General features: G+C 39.6%; 1 protein-coding gene across 4 annotated transcripts in view; it reads left to right on the plus strand.

The window, feature by feature from the left end:
* The window catches only part of ATR (ATR serine/threonine kinase), a 124,331-nt gene that overhangs the window by 2,465 nt on the left and 105,739 nt on the right, over positions 1-16,127 (plus strand). For 3 of the 4 annotated variants that reach the window (XR_004182267.1, XM_031663710.1, XM_031663712.1), the window contains exons 2-6: positions 8,174-8,265; positions 9,839-9,979; positions 12,959-13,836; positions 14,654-14,832; positions 15,317-15,508. Coding sequence is in view for 3 of the 4 variants with exons in the window: in XM_031663710.1 (XP_031519570.1) it covers positions 8,174-8,265; positions 9,839-9,979; positions 12,959-13,836; positions 14,654-14,832; positions 15,317-15,508 (1,482 nt within the window). In the remaining variant the exon portion in view is untranslated. Of the gene's footprint in view, positions 1-8,173; positions 8,266-9,165; positions 9,263-9,838; positions 9,980-12,958; positions 13,837-14,653; positions 14,833-15,316; positions 15,509-16,127 lie in introns of those variants that run through there. The other variant, XM_031663711.1, reaches the window with a different exon arrangement.

Consider the following 16,127-nt stretch of genomic DNA (forward strand, 5'->3'; position numbering starts at 1 on the left):
TTCTAGATCAGAGATATATATTAGGTCGCTTACTCAACATACACACTGGGAAGTGAAAATTAACATATGCAAAGCAGAACGCCTGATTTACTGCCCTTGAATTTGTTCCTTCTCCCATGTTACTGTAAATATACCAACCAAAAGCCTAGGAGTCATCCTTGGTTTTTTCCCCTTGTCCCTTAATAATCCATAAGTTAGTTCTGACAACCATATGTTTAAGATACATCTAGAATCTAACACTTTTCACTGTCTCCACTGCTACCACCAGAATTTTTTACCTAAAGTATTACAGTAAACTTAGTTGATCTCTCCATTTCTACTTTTACCTACTTACAATAGATTTTCCACTCAGTAAAGTGATTTTTCATCTATTAGTCATATTGTAAGTTTCTCCTGCACAAAACCATCCTTTGACTTTCCAGCACACTTAAAATCAGTATAAAATCCAAACCCCTTACCAGGCCTCTAAGGTCCTACATAATCTGTCTCAGCCTGCCTCTGACCTCATCACCTTCTGTCCCTCTTTTGCTTACTTTAGTGATACTGACCTTGTTTCTCCAGGACATCAAGGCTGTTCCTGCCTTTAATCGTTTGCTGTTCCTTCTATCTGAACACTGGATGGTTTCATTTAGATGTCATTCAGAATCACCTTCTCTGATTTTCCTGCAGTTGTAAGACATTTTCAAATGTGATAGTTGCTATTAAAATGTTAAATGGAACAGTGGGATATGGATGAGCTTCTGAGGAGCAGCAGCATTAGCCACTAGAGATTTGGATGGTGTAAAGAAGCTAGTCATGTGAATCTGAGATTAAATAGGAAGTACAAAGGCCCGTAAGTGGGAATGAGCCTGCTTTTTTTTTTTTTTTTTTGAGACAGAGTCTCGCCCTCTCCAGTGGCGTGATCTCTGCTCACTGCAACCTCTGCCTCCCAGGTTCAAGCAATTTTCCTGTCTCAGCCTCCCTTTCCTGTAGCTGAGACTACAGGCTTGCACCACCCAGCTAATTTTTGTATTGTTAGTGAAGATGGAGTTTTACCATGTTGCACAGGTTGTCTCCAACCCTGACCTCAAGTGATCCACCCGCCTCAGCCTCCCGGAAGTGCTGGGATTACTGGCGTAAGCCACCATGCGGAGCCTGAATGAGCCTACTTTTAAAAGAATATTAAGAAGGCTGGAGCACAGGGTGCAAAGAGGGGAGTGGTATGAGTTAAACAGGGAGGGGTAGGCAAGGGCCACATCCTTCAGCACCTTAGAGGCAGAAAAAGGAGTGAGATTTTATTGTATAATGGGAAACCATTGAAATCTTTTAAACAGGGAAATAACAATTGAGTTCATGTTTTTTAAAACTTGCTTAATTTTTACTCCCTTAAAGTCCTTCAGTGCTTACACATTGCCTTCAGTGTAAAATCCAAACTCCTTAGCCAGTCCTTTGAGATTTGACCTTATCTTTCCTCTTCAGCTGCATCTCTAAAGGCTTTAGCCATATAGAGCCTCTTACAGTTTCTAGTGCTTAGACTACCCCCTCTCTTACCCTTATTTTACCTGCCTTGTCCCTTAGGGATTCAGTTTTGTATCACCTCCTTAAGGAAGCCCTGACTGATAGGGCCCTGCTCAGGACGGAGTGTCTCTCTTGTGTTCTTTCTTGGGCCTATCAGTTCTTAACCATAATTACTTCTTGTTTGTCCTTTAATCTGCAAATTATTTTAGGGTAGGTGCATTCTATCTTGGTTATCCTGGTATTTGATGCTTACCTCAGAGGAGGTGCTTAAGCTTTATATAATACTTACATTAATACTCAAATTTTATAGTATACTTTTGAAAAGTTACACCTTCTTAGCTCAGTTCCAGGGTAGAAGTCTAGAAGTCACAGAATAAGAAATGCGCACTCCTGTGAGTTTTCTTTCTTTTTTCTTTTTTTTTTTGAAACTGGCTCACCTGTTGCTCAGACTAGAGTTCAATAGTGTGAACACACCTCACTGCAACTTCTGCCTCCCGGAGTCAAGCGATCCTAGCACCTCAGCCTCCCAAGTAGCTGGGACTACAGGTGTGCACCACCCTGCCTGGCTAATTTTTGTATTTTTTGTAGATGGGGTTTCACCATGTTGCCCAGGCTGATCTCAAACTTCTGGGCTCAAGCGATCCACCCACCTCAGCCTCCCAGAGTGCTGGAATTACAGACATAAGCCACCACGCCTGGCCAAGTTTCTTTCTTCTGTTAGTATATCTGATGAATGGTAATCTATTTACTTTTTTTCTAAAACTCATTTTTAAAAATTACACAAATAATACATGAGTACATAATCTTTACAAAATGAAACTTTGTAAGAAATTCTGACCACTACCCACAATCCTGGCTCCTCTTCCCATGTTCCTCTTTGTTCACATTTTTAAATGATACTTGTGAAATTACCCTTGGCTTGTCACAGTGTCTCCTGACTTTGTCTAAAACAATTCATGTTACCTTGTAATTACAGATTTTGAATTTTTTGTTAAGTTTGTGATGTCCTATACTACGGTAGCCACTAGCCAAATGTGGCCATTGACCACCTCACATGTGGCTAGTCTAAATTGAGATGTGCTGTAAGTATAAGATACACAGTGGGTTTCAAAGACTTAGTACCAGAAAAAAGAATGTAAAAGATCTCATGAATAATTTTTATATTGATTACACATTCAACTAATATTTCAGATACATTGTTAGGATCAATTTTGTTTTTTTTTTTTTTTTTTGCCTATCTCTTTTCTTAATGTGGCTACCAGAAAATACAGAATTGTGGCTTACATTATATTTCTATTGGCCAGCGCTGATTTAAATAAGATATATAGCACTAAGTTGTTTTGCTTTCATATGCAAATGTAACTACTTGTTCTTTGATTCTTTTTTTTTTTTAAGGACTTTATTTAGTAGCATATACAAACTTGCATTTTTTTTTTTTTTTTTTTCCGGGATGAAGTCTCACTCTGTCATCCAGGCTGGAGTGCAGTGGTGCGATCTCGGCTCACTGCAACCTCTGCCTCCAGGTCCCAGCGATTCTCCTGCCTCAGTGCCACAGCCTCCCATGTAACTAGGATTACAGGCGCCTGCCACCACGCCCAGCTAATTTTTGTATCTTTTAGTAGAGAAAGGGTTTCACCACGTTGGGCAGCCTGATCTGGAACTCCTGACCTCATGATCTGTCCGTCTTGGCCTCCCAAAGTGCTGTGATTACAGGCATGAGCCGCCACACCTGGCCCTTTGATTCTTTGTGTCTACAGTTTGTATTACTTAAAAACATTTGTTAATTTCAGTAAGTTTTTCTGTTAAGCAAGTTCTAGGTGATGTAGCGGAGGCAAAAAGAAATAAAATGCATTCTCTCTCCTATAAGAGCTTACGGTCTAATGGCACTTCAGGAGATACAGAGAAAAATAAAGCACAGTCTGCCACCCGTAGGAGCTTATAGTCTAGTGGCAGGGAATAGGTAAATACTCCACAGGTCCAGAGGGCTATACATTAGGAATGAAGAAACCACAAAATTCAAGAAGGTTCTTACGAACCATTCATTCATTGAACAGTTTTTTTTTTTTTTTTTTTTTTAAATGTCTACTATGTACCAGGACCAGGGATGAGTTCTTTTTTTTTTTTTCTATTTTTTTGAGACAGGGGTCTGGCTCTGTCACCCAGGCTGGAGTGCAGTGACACAATCTCGGTTTACTGTAGCCTCCACCTTCCAGGCTCAAGTGATCCTCCCACCTCAGCCTCCTGAGTAGCTGGGACTACAGGTGTGTGCCTCTATACCTGCTCATTTTTCTATTTCTTTTGTAGAGACAGGGTTTCACCATGTTTCTCAGGCTGGTCTCAAACTCCTGAGCTCAAGCAGTCTGTGCAACTTGGACTCCCAAAGCACTGGGATTATAGGCATGAGCTACCATGCCTGACCAGGATCAGTTCTTTTATGGCATTTATTAGCTGTAAATGCCATTGGTCCTACATGTAATCAATTAGGATTGGACTTTGTGGTTTGAATAATAAAAAAAAATCAGGGTGGCTCACGCCTGTAATCCCAGCACTTTGGGAGGCCGAGGCGGATCCATCCTTGCTAACGCAGTGAAACCCCATCTCTACTAAAAATACAAAAAATTAGCCGGACGTGGTGGCACGTGCTTGTAGTCCCAGCTACTCGGGAGGCTGAGGCAGGAGAATCACTTGAACCTGTGAGGCGGAGGTTGCAGTGAGCCGAGATCGTGCCACTGTGCTCCAGCCTGGGTGACCGAGTGAGACACCATCTCAAAAGAAAAAAAAAAAAAGGCCAGGCGCGGTGGTTCATGCCTGTAATCCCAGCACTTTGGGAGGCTGAGGCTGGCGGATTACCTGAGGTCAGGAGTTTAAACCAGCCTGGCCAACATGGTGAAACCCCGCCTCCACTAAAAATACAAAAATTAGCTGGGTGTGGTGGCACACGCCTGTAATCCCAGCTACTTGGGAGGCTGAGGCAGGAGAATTGCTTGAGCCTGGGAGGCGGAGGTTGCAGTGAGCCAAGATCATGCACTCCAGCCTGGCCGACAGAGCGAGACTCTGTCTCAGAAAAAGAAAAAAAAAAATCACTTTTTCTTTTACCACTATTTGAGATAATAAGTGGGGAAAATGTATGAACATTTTACAGTGCTATATAGAAATAAATTGTGACATATATAAAATATATACTATTATTTATAAGTAACCGTCTGTCTTACTATACCCTAAGTTGTTTTGTCAGAAGTGATGGACTTTGCTAATCACTGACACACAACCTTCTGTGAATCCTCTAGGTAGAGTTAATCATTCCCTGCTTTGGGTGTACATGGTACTTGCTTTTGATTATTTATTTATTTATTTATTTATTTATTTTTTGAGACTGAGTCTCGCTCTGTCGCCCAGGCTGGAGTGCAGTGGGGCGATCTCGGCTCACTGCAACCTTCACCTCCCAGATTGGGACTACAGGCGCGCACTACCGCACCCAGCTAATTTTTGTGTTTTTAGTAAAGATAGGGCTTCACCGTGTTAGCTGGGATGGTTTAGATCTGCTGACCTCATGATCCGCTTGCCTCAGCCTCCCAAAGTGCTGGGATTACAGGCGTGAGCCACCATGCCCAGCCGCTTTTGATTATTTAAGTGCATTCCTCTCCTCTCCCCAGCAATTATTCTGAGTTCTTTGAAGCAGAGGATCTTGTTTTACTTGCCTTTTGAATTTATTAAATTATTTGCATCTATACCCATCCTTTCTTTCTATGTTTATGAAAGAGTTACCCTCCTGTCCAAGAATTATCTTTTTACTTGTATCTGGTTCCAAGAAGAGAAGTCAAATCTCAAGAATCGGTTGCTCTAAGGGAGAAACAAAACAAAGCCTGCTTGATTTCATACAGTTCTTTAGTTATCACCAACTCTGCTTCTCTTCATTTCATGATCAAGCTTTGGAAAGAACTGGCTCTTCTCAGTAGTCACATTTCATTAGCTTTTCAGCCCCTTGCAATCTGGCTCCTGTCTTTACCTCTACAGGAAAACTTTAAAAGTCCAAAAGACATACAAAAGTGAACTCAAAATGGATCAAATACTTAAACATAAGAAATAAAACTGTGAAACACTTAGAAGGGAACATAGAGGGGGCCGGGTGTGGTGGCTCACACCTGTAATCCCAGCACTTCGGGAGGCCGAGACGGGTGGATCACCTGAGACCAGGAGTTCCAGACCAGCCTGACCAACATGGAGAATCCCCATCTCTACTAAAAATATACAAAATTAGCCAGACGTGGTGGCACATGCTTGTAATCCCAGCTACTCAGGAGGATGAGGCAAGAGAATTGCTTGAACCGAGGAGGTGGAGGTTGCAGTGAGCCGAGATCGTGCCATTGCACTCCAGCCTGGGCAACAAGAGCAAAACTCTGTCTCAAAAAAAAAAAAAAGAAGGAAACATAGAGGGAAAGCATTATGACATTGGATTTTGGCAATGATTTCTTTGATGACACAAAGCACAGGCAATGATTTCTTTGATGACACAAAGCACAGGCAGCAAAATAAAAAAGGAGATAAATTGAAATTCATCAAAATTAAAAACTGTGCATCAAAGGGCAGTATCAACAGAGTGAAAAGGCAACCCATGGAATTGGAGAAAATATTTGCAAATCATATGTCTGATAAGGAGTTTAATATCTAGAATATATTAAGAACTCCTACAGCTCAACAACAAATATAACCTGATGAAAAATAGAAAAAGAACTTGAATAGACATTTCTCCAAAGATGATATACAAATGGACAAATAAGCACATGAGAAGACGCTCACAATTACTAATCATTAGGGAGATGCAAATCAAAACCACAAGATACTGTTTCACACCAATTATGATAGCTATTAATAAAAAAACAGTTGGGGCCGGGCGCGTTGGCTCACACCTGTAATCCCGGCACTTTGGGAGGCTGAGGCAGACTGATCACGAGGTCAGGAGATTGAGATGAGATAGATCATCCTGGCCAACAAGGTAAAACCCCATATCTACTAAAATACAAAAAATTAGCCAGGCATGGTGGTGCGTGCCTGTAGTACCAACTACTTGAGTGGCTGAGGCAGGAGAATTGCTTGAACCCGGGAGATGGAGGTTGTAATGAGCTGAGATCACACCACTGCACTCCAGCTTAGTGACAGAGCAAGACTCCATCTCAAAACAAACAAGCAAAAAAAACCCACAAGAAAACACAGTTGGGCATGGTGACTCATGCACTTTGGGAGGCATAGTGGCACCCAGCACTTTGGGAGGTCAAGGCAGGCAGATTGCTTGAGCCAAGGAGATTGAGAACAGCCTGGGCCAAGTGGTGAAACCCTGTCTGTACAAAAAATACAAAAAATTAGCTGGGTGTGGTGACATGCACCTATGGTCCCAGCTACTCAGGAGGCTGAGATGGGAGGATCTCTTGAGGTCGGGAGGTTGAGGTTGCAGTGAGTTATGGTTACACTACTGCACTGTAAACTGGGCAACAGAGTTAGACCCTGTCGTCAAAAGGGGAAAAAAATTTTTAAAAACACCCAGAAAATAATGTGTGTTGGTGAGGATGTGGAGAAATTGGAACCCTTGTGCACTGCAGGTGGGAGTGTACAATGGTACAGCCACTGTGGAAAAGGGTATTAGAGTTCCACCAAAAATTTAGTTTTTATGTGCTTCAGAAGGGAGGAAGTGAATGCTGATTGGTCCATGGGCAGTCATGGGTGGGCCTGGAAAAAGCACCGTAAGTTCTCACTGTGGTCCATGTGACTGGCAGCCAGGCCCCCAGGCTTCAAGCCCTTCCTAGCTTAAAGGTGGGTCTTCACTGGGGGCCCACCCTTTTCCACCCAGGAGCCTGTCTACTTCCTGCTGCCATCAGCCTGCCGCCCACTACACCCAGGCTGTTCGTGCCGAGGGGCGCCTACAGGCCCATACTGAGCTGCCCTCAGCCCACCGCTTGGCCTGCCCGTAGGCGCCCGAAGTCCAGAGGGTGCTGAGGCAGCAGGGGGCTGTTGTGTCAGTGGCGTCCTGAGCACTTGCACACCCGGCCTGGTCGTGACAACACCTGGCCTCCGCCACAACTTTGCTCCGAAATTGGTGTGGGCGCCGGGAGCGGGGAGAGGCCAGGCGGCGGGAGCAGGCACTTCCAAGTCTGTGAGGGCAGGGGGCCTTCCCGGCCCTGGAGAGAGCAGGGATGCCTGGGTTTGCAGCCATGGTTGGATGGCTGCAGCTGCGCCCCGGATGGCTGGAGCTTCCACCTCTCTTGCAACTCAGAACGGGGCGGGGCTTCTGCCCACTGGCTCCAGGGAGCGAGCAGCCCCAGCCCCACCTTCCTTATTGCAGCGGGCATCATGGCAGTGGCCGCTCCAACTGGGCTGCCACTGCCATTAATAGCACATTTCAATTTGTACTAATCACATTTCAAGTGCTTAGTAGTTACTTGTAGCTAGTGGCCACCATATTCAGGTCTAGGCTTTGCTGATTGGATCTCTTTACTATCACTTAGCATATTTTTTTTTCTTGTAAGTTGGTAACATTCAGATTTTCTTTTCAATTTTTAAACAGAATACTGTGAATATCAACATTGATGCTAAACACATTTGATAAGTTGTACTTTAGAGAATGTTTTTTTGCAAATGAAACTGAGTCACTTTAAGAATTAAAAGCTTTTAATTTGTATTTTAGTGCCACACCAGAGGAATATAATGCAGTTGTACAGAAACCAAGACAAATTCTATGTCAGTTCATTGACCGGATACTTACAGATGTAAATGTTGGTAAGAAACCAATTATTTCTTATATAAACTTTATAAATTGGACTGTTTTCTTTTCCATGTATACATTATAGTAGCATTTTCTCCATGTAGTTTTAGATATAGAGTATTTATGATAGTTACTATTTTCAAGCAAGTTGTTTGTTAATATTGCTTACTACTTGTTACGATTAGGCTTTTAAAATAATTCTCTCTTCCTATTTGTTATCTAGATTTTCTGCTGCTTGCTATGAGTTCTTTGATATTGGATATTATACGTAAAAATATTTGGCTAGTACCAATCACATGGACCCTATTTTGGTTAGCTCTTATGCCAGTGGTAGACTAATAGCAAATGCCACCCAAAAAAACCTCTTTTAATTAAGTTACTCTGTAAGTAAGTTCATGCCTGTGCCTGTAGGAGATTATAGGATTATGTGAGTTACTGAATCAATTATTGCCTGTTCGTGCCAATCTGATAGACAGAATATTACCTACCTGGCAAAATGGTGTCACATTTGTCATATCTGTTGAAATTGCATGGAAGGGATAATATAAAATGGCATTAGGCTCAGGGTTTATAATTTGAATTCCAAATTTGGCATAGATTTTATGACTTAGACTAGCCATTAAGCCTTTCTTTTTCAACCAGTAAAAATGATGGGTTACTGAAAAATAATAAAGGACTGCTTAATACTTGCAAGATGTGTTTTTGTATCGTATTCGTATTCCCTCTGTTTAGACTACTTGCCCTTCCCCTCTCTGACCAACTCCTCATCTAGGAATCATTTCCTTCACAGTGTCTTCCCAGATACCTGTTTCTCCTTATTCTGGATTAGTGCAGTTACCATATTGTATTGTAATTATTAGTTTATTTGTTTGACTCCCCATCAGATTGTGAGAACTTTTGTTTTTAATCCTTAGATTTTAGCACTGCCTGACATGTTATTCCTGAAGTACATGTTTGATAAATGGATGTATGGTGGAGGAATGCATGTGATTTTTAAACATTTAAAATTAGGTAAGACTAGCGTTGGCTGGGCACGGTGGCTCACACCTGTAATCCCAGCACTATGGGAGACTGAGACGGGTGGATCACCTAAGGTCAAGAGTTTGAGACCAGCCTGGCCAACATGATGAAACCCTGTCTCTACTAAAAATACCAAAATTAACTGCGCTGGGTATAATTCTGGTCACCAAAGTCTGGTTCCCCCCCACTTTTTTTTTAATTTTAGGAGACAGAGTCTTGCTTTGTTCCAGGCTGGAGTGCAATAGTGTGATCATAGCTCACTACCGCCTTGAACTTCCGGGCTCAAGGGATTCCTCCTGCCTCAGCCCCCCGAGTAGCTGGGACTATAGGTACACACTACCACTCCCAGCTAATTTTAAGAAAAAATTTTTTTGTAAAGATGGGATCTTGACATCTTATCCAGGCTGGTCTTGAGTTCCTGGGCTCAGGTGATCCTCCCACTTTAGCTTCCCAAAGTACAGGGATTGCAGGCGTGAGGCACCTTGCCCGGCCCACAGTTTGGTTTCTTAACAAAAGGACCATTGTTTAATTTGTCATGACTCTTTAAAATGAATCTTATTGTTTTAGTTGCTGTAGAACTTGTAAAGAAAACTGACTCTCAGCCAACCTCCGTAATGTTGCTTGATTTCATCCAGCATATCATGAAATCCTCCCCACTTATGTTTGTAAATGTGAATGGAAGCCATGAGGCCAAAGGCAGTTGTATTGGTAAGTGCTGTTATTCGTGCATTCACTTGCCATCTGTTTTATGAAATCCTCCTTTTACTGCTCTTGTGAAATATTACATGTACAGAATTACACTTTTTTGGGTCAGCTTCGCTATAAATTGAAGGAGCAAAATGATAATGGTTATTTTTCCTTCACATATCCTTATTGTTTTCTTTTTAGTATTGTGTACTAGGTACTTAGAAATAATCAAATTTGTTTATTTGCCATTGAACACTTTGGCATAGTTTTCTTTTTTCTGTTTTTGGTAATCTCTTTCTTCTAGATCAGAGATTGGCAAGCTTTAGTCCACAGTGTGGCTGCCTGTTTTTGTGACCTAAGTTTTTGTGTTTTGTTTTGTTTCCCTTTTTTTTTTTTTTTTTTTTTTTTTTAGAAATGGGACAGGGTCTCGCTATATTGCCCAGGCTGGTCTTGAACTGCTAGACTCAAGGGATCCTCCTGCCTCAGCTTCCTGCATACCTGGGATTATAGGCACATGCTACTGTGCCTGGCTTCATTTTTTGTAAGCAAAGTTTTATTAGAACACAGCCATGCTCATTCTTTTACTTATTGTCTGTGACTACTACAGAGGCAACTTGGGCACTCAAGCCAAAAAATAATACTATCTGGTCCTTTAAAAAAAGTTTGCTGACTGCTCTTCTGTATATTGAAGCTTTTCTCTAGGGTTATTCCTTATTGCACCTACTACTTTTGTCCCTTCATTGGTGTCTTCATAAAGAGATGCAAAATAAACATTTTTTTTTATAGTGGATAAAGTATGTAAAAATTTTTTACTCGAACTTTAACTCAACTTTGATAGCATGTCCTCCAAGAAGTTTTTTTCTGAGCACTACTTCTAACTGCTTAGAACTGGCTTAGTTACTCCTTTATTCTCTCTTAGTACTAAGTGTTCTGCATTTCATCTATCGTAGAGGCTATTAAACTGTATTCTAATCATTGGTTTGTCTATATTCTTTCCTACAGTAGTTTTTAAACTACAAATCATAACCCACTAGTGGGTTATGACATTAGGCAATTACCAGCATTTAAAACAAGATGAAATAAACTAGCAAATATCGGCTGGGCGTGGTGGCTCACGCCTGTAATCCCAACACTTTGGGGGTTCGAGACCAGCCTAGTCTACATGGCGAAACCCTGTCTCTACCAAAACCAAACCAAGCCAAAACAAAACAAAAACATTAGCTGAACGTGGTGGCACATGCCTGTGGTACCAGCTACTCGGAAGGCTGAGGCACACAAATTGCTTTAGCCTGGGAGGCAGAGATTGCAGTGAGCTAAGACTGTGCTGCTGTACTCCAGCCTGGGTGACAGAGTGAGAACCTGTCTCAAGAAAAAAAGAAGAAAATATTAGAGTACATTGTATGTAATAAGAATAAGTACTATTTCGTGAACCTTTTATTTTAAATATTTAAATAAAATGCATGTATATGTACTGGGTCGTGATATAAAATGTTATTTCTTTGTTGCAGTCAAAAAGCTCAAACTGTACTGTGCGATTCATGAGGACAGGACTATGACTGATTTATTCTTGTGACCTGAGACAGAGTCACCACTCAAATTTTAGTTGAAGGAATGACAATAGCTACCCTTTATTGAACATTTATTTTACTTTGGAACTGTGCTATTTCATGTACATTGTCTTATTTGGTCCTCACAGTAACCCATAACATAGATAGCATTATTCTCCTTTCATACATGAAATTACAAAGATTCAGAGAAATGAAAAGTTTATACAATTAGTAAGTGGAAAGCTAGGGCCTTGTCTTTTTGACTCCAAAGTTGGTACAGGCATACCTCAGAAATATTGTGGGTTCAGTTCCAGACCACCACAATAAAGTGAATATTGCAATGAAGTAAGTCATGTGAATTTTTTGGTTTCCCAGTGCATATATGTTATGTTTACATTGTATATTAAGTGTGGAATAGCATTATGTCTAAAAAACAATTAAAAATACTTTATTGCTAAAAAATGCTAACGATTATATGATCCTTCAGCAAGTTGTAATATTTGTGCTGGTGGAGGGTCTTGCCTTGGTGTTGAGGGCCTTTCTCTGGATTAGGCTTTGGCTTAAGGGAATGTTGTGGCTGGTTTGATCTTCTTTTTTTCCTACTGGAAATTTCCTCATCTTTTAATGATTTGATCTTCTATTCAGACTATGAAAACTTTCTCCATACCAGCAATAAGGCTGCTTCACTTTCTCATCAATGGTGTGTTCAGTGGAGTAGCATTTTTAATTTCGTCCAAAAACTTTTTCTTGAACAGGTTGGTTGTTTGGTGAAAGAGGCCTAGCTTTCAACCTGTCTTGGCTTTCAACATGCCTTCCTCAGTAGGCTTAATCATTTCTAGCTTTTGATTTGAAGTGAGAGATGTGCGACTCTTTCATTTGAACACTTAGAGGCCATTATAAGGGTTATTAATTGACCTAATTTCAATACTGTGTCTCAGGGAGCAGGGAGACACAAGGAGAGGGAGAGAGATGGGGAACTGCTGGTTGGTGGGGCAGTCAGAACACATACATTTATCTATTAAGTTTGCCACCTTATATTGATGTGGTTCATGACAGCTCCAAACAATTACAATAGCAACATCAAACATCACTGATCACAGATCACCATAACAGATATGATAATAATGAAAATGTTTGAAATATTGTGAGAATCACCAAAATGGGATACAGAGACATGAAGTGACCACATGCTGTTGGAAAAATGGCACTGATATACTTGCTTGATGCAGAGTTACCACAACCTTCAATTTGTGACAAATGCAGCATCTGCAAAATGCAACAAAACTGGGTATGCCTGTGTTCTAAACTATTATGTTTCCACTGTGAAAGGAATGTTTTACACTCTTTTGTTAGTGAAGTTTATTCTTTAAAAGTCAATCATCAAGGATTTAGCAAATGAATTAGCACTTCAGATATACTTGTTTATTTAATATCTTTTTTGTTTATTTCAAAGAATTCAGTAATTGGATCATAACAAGACTTCTGCGGATTGCAGCAACTCCCTCCTGTCATTTGTTACACAAGAAAATCTGTGAAGTCATCTGTTCATTATTATTTCTTTTTAAAAGCAAGAGTCCTGCTATTTTTGGGGTACTCACGAAAGAATTATTACAACTTTTTGAAGACTTGGTTTACCTCCATAGAAGAAATGTGATGGGTCATGCTGTGGAATGGCCAGTGGTCATTAGCCGATTTTTAAGTCAATTAGATGAACACATGGGATATTTACAATCAGCTCCTTTGCGGTTGATAAGTATGCAAAATTTAGAATTTATTGAAGTCACTTTATTAACGGTTCTTACTCGTATTATTGCAATTGTGTTTTTTAGAAGGCAAGAACTCTTACTTTGGCAGATAGGTTGTGTACTGCTAGAGTATGGTAGTCCAAAAATTAAATCACTAGCAATTAGCTTTTTAACTGAACTTTTTCAGCTTGGAGGACTACCAGCACAACCAGCTAGCACTTTTTTCAGCTCATTTTTGGAATTATTAAAACACCTTGTAGAAATGGATACTGACCAATTGAAACTCTATGAAGAGCCATTATCAAAGCTGATAAAGACACTATTTCCCTTTGAAGCAGAAGCTTATAGAAATATTGAACCTGTTTATTTAAATATGCTGCTGGAAAAACTCTGTGTCATGTTTGAAGATGGTGTGCTCATGCGGCTTAAGTCTGATTTGCTAAAAGCAGCTTTGTGCCATTTACTGCAGTATTTTCTTAAATTTGTGCCAGCTGGGTATGAATCTGCTTTACAAGTCAGGAAGGTCTATGTGACAAATATTTGTAAAGCTCTTTTGGATGTGCTTGGAATTCAGGTAGATGCAGAGGTAAGTAATTTTTCAGGTTACTTCTTAAGTATGTATTTTGTTCATCATTTAATTGTATACATATGTGCAAAATGTAATAATAAGGAAATGGAATATCTTTAATAGTGATTTATATTTGGAACATAATGATTTTCATAGTGTAGTCTGGCTCACTATTATGGACTTTTACTTTGATTTCAGAAGGATTTGTTGTTTAAGTTGGTAATGAACTGCCAATGGAGTAGAATGTTTCTAAGTAGAATCTGTGATGTGTAAATGTATTTGTTGCATTATTAATTAAAAGGGGGCAGTTATCAACTTAATTGCAGAAGCTTTGATCACTCAAATAGATTTTGTGTCTGACAAGTTATAATCAATCACTTTTAGAAAACCTATGAATGATTAATCATGCCAAATTATGTGCTTTTTTCTGTTTGGACTGTGGGAGTCAGGAAATACAATAAAATCATCAGAGATGCAGTAACTTGATTAAATATTTTAATTTATTAATCTTGCTGGATTTGTTACATGAAAAAAGTTGGTAATTCCCTTACAACATTTTTTATAAGGGAATTAAAATTTATAGCATTTTGGCAAGAGGAAAAACAGGATGTAGAGAGAAGGATTTGTCTTAAACCTTCTGAGACTATAGAACCATAGTCTATATATAGACTTAAATAATATAGATCAATTTAGATGTTTGTTTTGCTTTATGAGACTCTAAAAGTAGTTTCACTAGAAAACATCTGACTAACATCTAATACATTCTTGCTACCTATGAATAATATAAATATATTTTCTAAGGAATATTTCTGGAAATTATTTTTTATTTTCTCAGTACTTGTTGGGCCCACTTTATGCAGCTTTGAAAATGGAAAGTATGGAAATCATTGAGGAGATTCAATGCCAAACTCAACAGGAAAACCTCAGCAGTAATAGTGATGGAATATCACCCAAAAGGCGTCGTCTCAGCTCATCTCTAAACCCTTCTAAAAGAGCACCAAAACAGACTGAGGAGTATGATGACCTTCATTCAGTTTGTATTTAGCCATTAAATAAAACTTTGTTCACTTTTGAAATTCAACTTATTAGTTAAGTGCTTTGATTTAAATACACAAAGAACATCTCTCTAAATGTAGCCAAGGGAGTGCTTAAAATATTTTAATAATTCTTGTAGACTGTCAGTAGTATAAAACATTTCATGGTTAAATATAGTTAGTTTGCATGTTTTTACATGCTTATCTAATTTAACTTTTTAATAGGTGAAAAATCTTTGAGACTGTGCATCTATTAGCAATTTTTAAAATGTTAACAATTTTTATAAAGTAGCTAAATAATTGCTATATTTCAGTTAGTTCTGAACATTGTTTTAATTGTTTTAAATCTTAATATGAATTTCAATAGTTGATATTACATAGTATGTTTTATTCTAAATATGTTTCATGTTTTAACCAAATTTATATTGCATAAGAATATCTCTCTACTGTATTCATAATTATAGAATTAAACATGTGAACATGAACCAAAAGAGCGTATTATGGAGTGCACTGAAACAGAAAGCTGAATCCCTTCAGATTTCCCTTGAATACAGTGGCCTAAAGAATCCTGTTATTGAGATGTTAGAAGGAATCGCTGTTGTCTTACAACTGACTGCTCTGTGTACTGTTCATTGTTCTCATCAAAACATGAACTGGTAAAACAAACTTCTTGTTTCTTGGGGTTGGGTTTCCTGTAATGGACTTGGATTTACTGTTTACTCATTATTCACTTGAATCATGTGACCTTAGAACACAAACTTTTCACTGAAGTAGTTAAGAAATTTATTTTCTATTGAGTCAAATGCTAGGCACAGTGCTAAGCACTGTATATATCTTAGTTAATATTTACAGTAGTCCTCTAAGGTAAATGCTGTTATGCCCACTTTAAAAATTAGAAATTGACACTCAGAGAAACTGAGGCTCTTTTTTATCTGAAGCCAAAACTGACTTTCTTGGGGACGCATGGTTAGAAAGTACCAGAACACATTTGTGTACAACTCAAAAACCCAGTGTTTGGCTTTTGGAGACAGGGTCTCGCTTTGTCTCCCAGGCTGGTGTACGGTGGCATGATCATGGCTCACTACAGCCTTGATCTCCGTACGGGGCTCAGGTGAGCCTCCAAAGTAGCTGGGACTATAGGCATATGCCGCCATACCCTAATTTAAAAAAAATTTTTTTGTAGAGATGGGTTTCCCTGTATTGTCCTGGCTGTTCTCAAACTCCTGGGCTCAAGTGATCCTCCCACGTCAGCCTCCCAAAGTAATTTTAGTTCCC

The sequence above is a fragment of the Papio anubis genome, chromosome 2 (genome assembly GCF_008728515.1).
Source record: "Papio anubis isolate 15944 chromosome 2, Panubis1.0, whole genome shotgun sequence".
In the NCBI taxonomy this organism is placed as follows: Eukaryota; Metazoa; Chordata; class Mammalia; order Primates; family Cercopithecidae; genus Papio; species Papio anubis.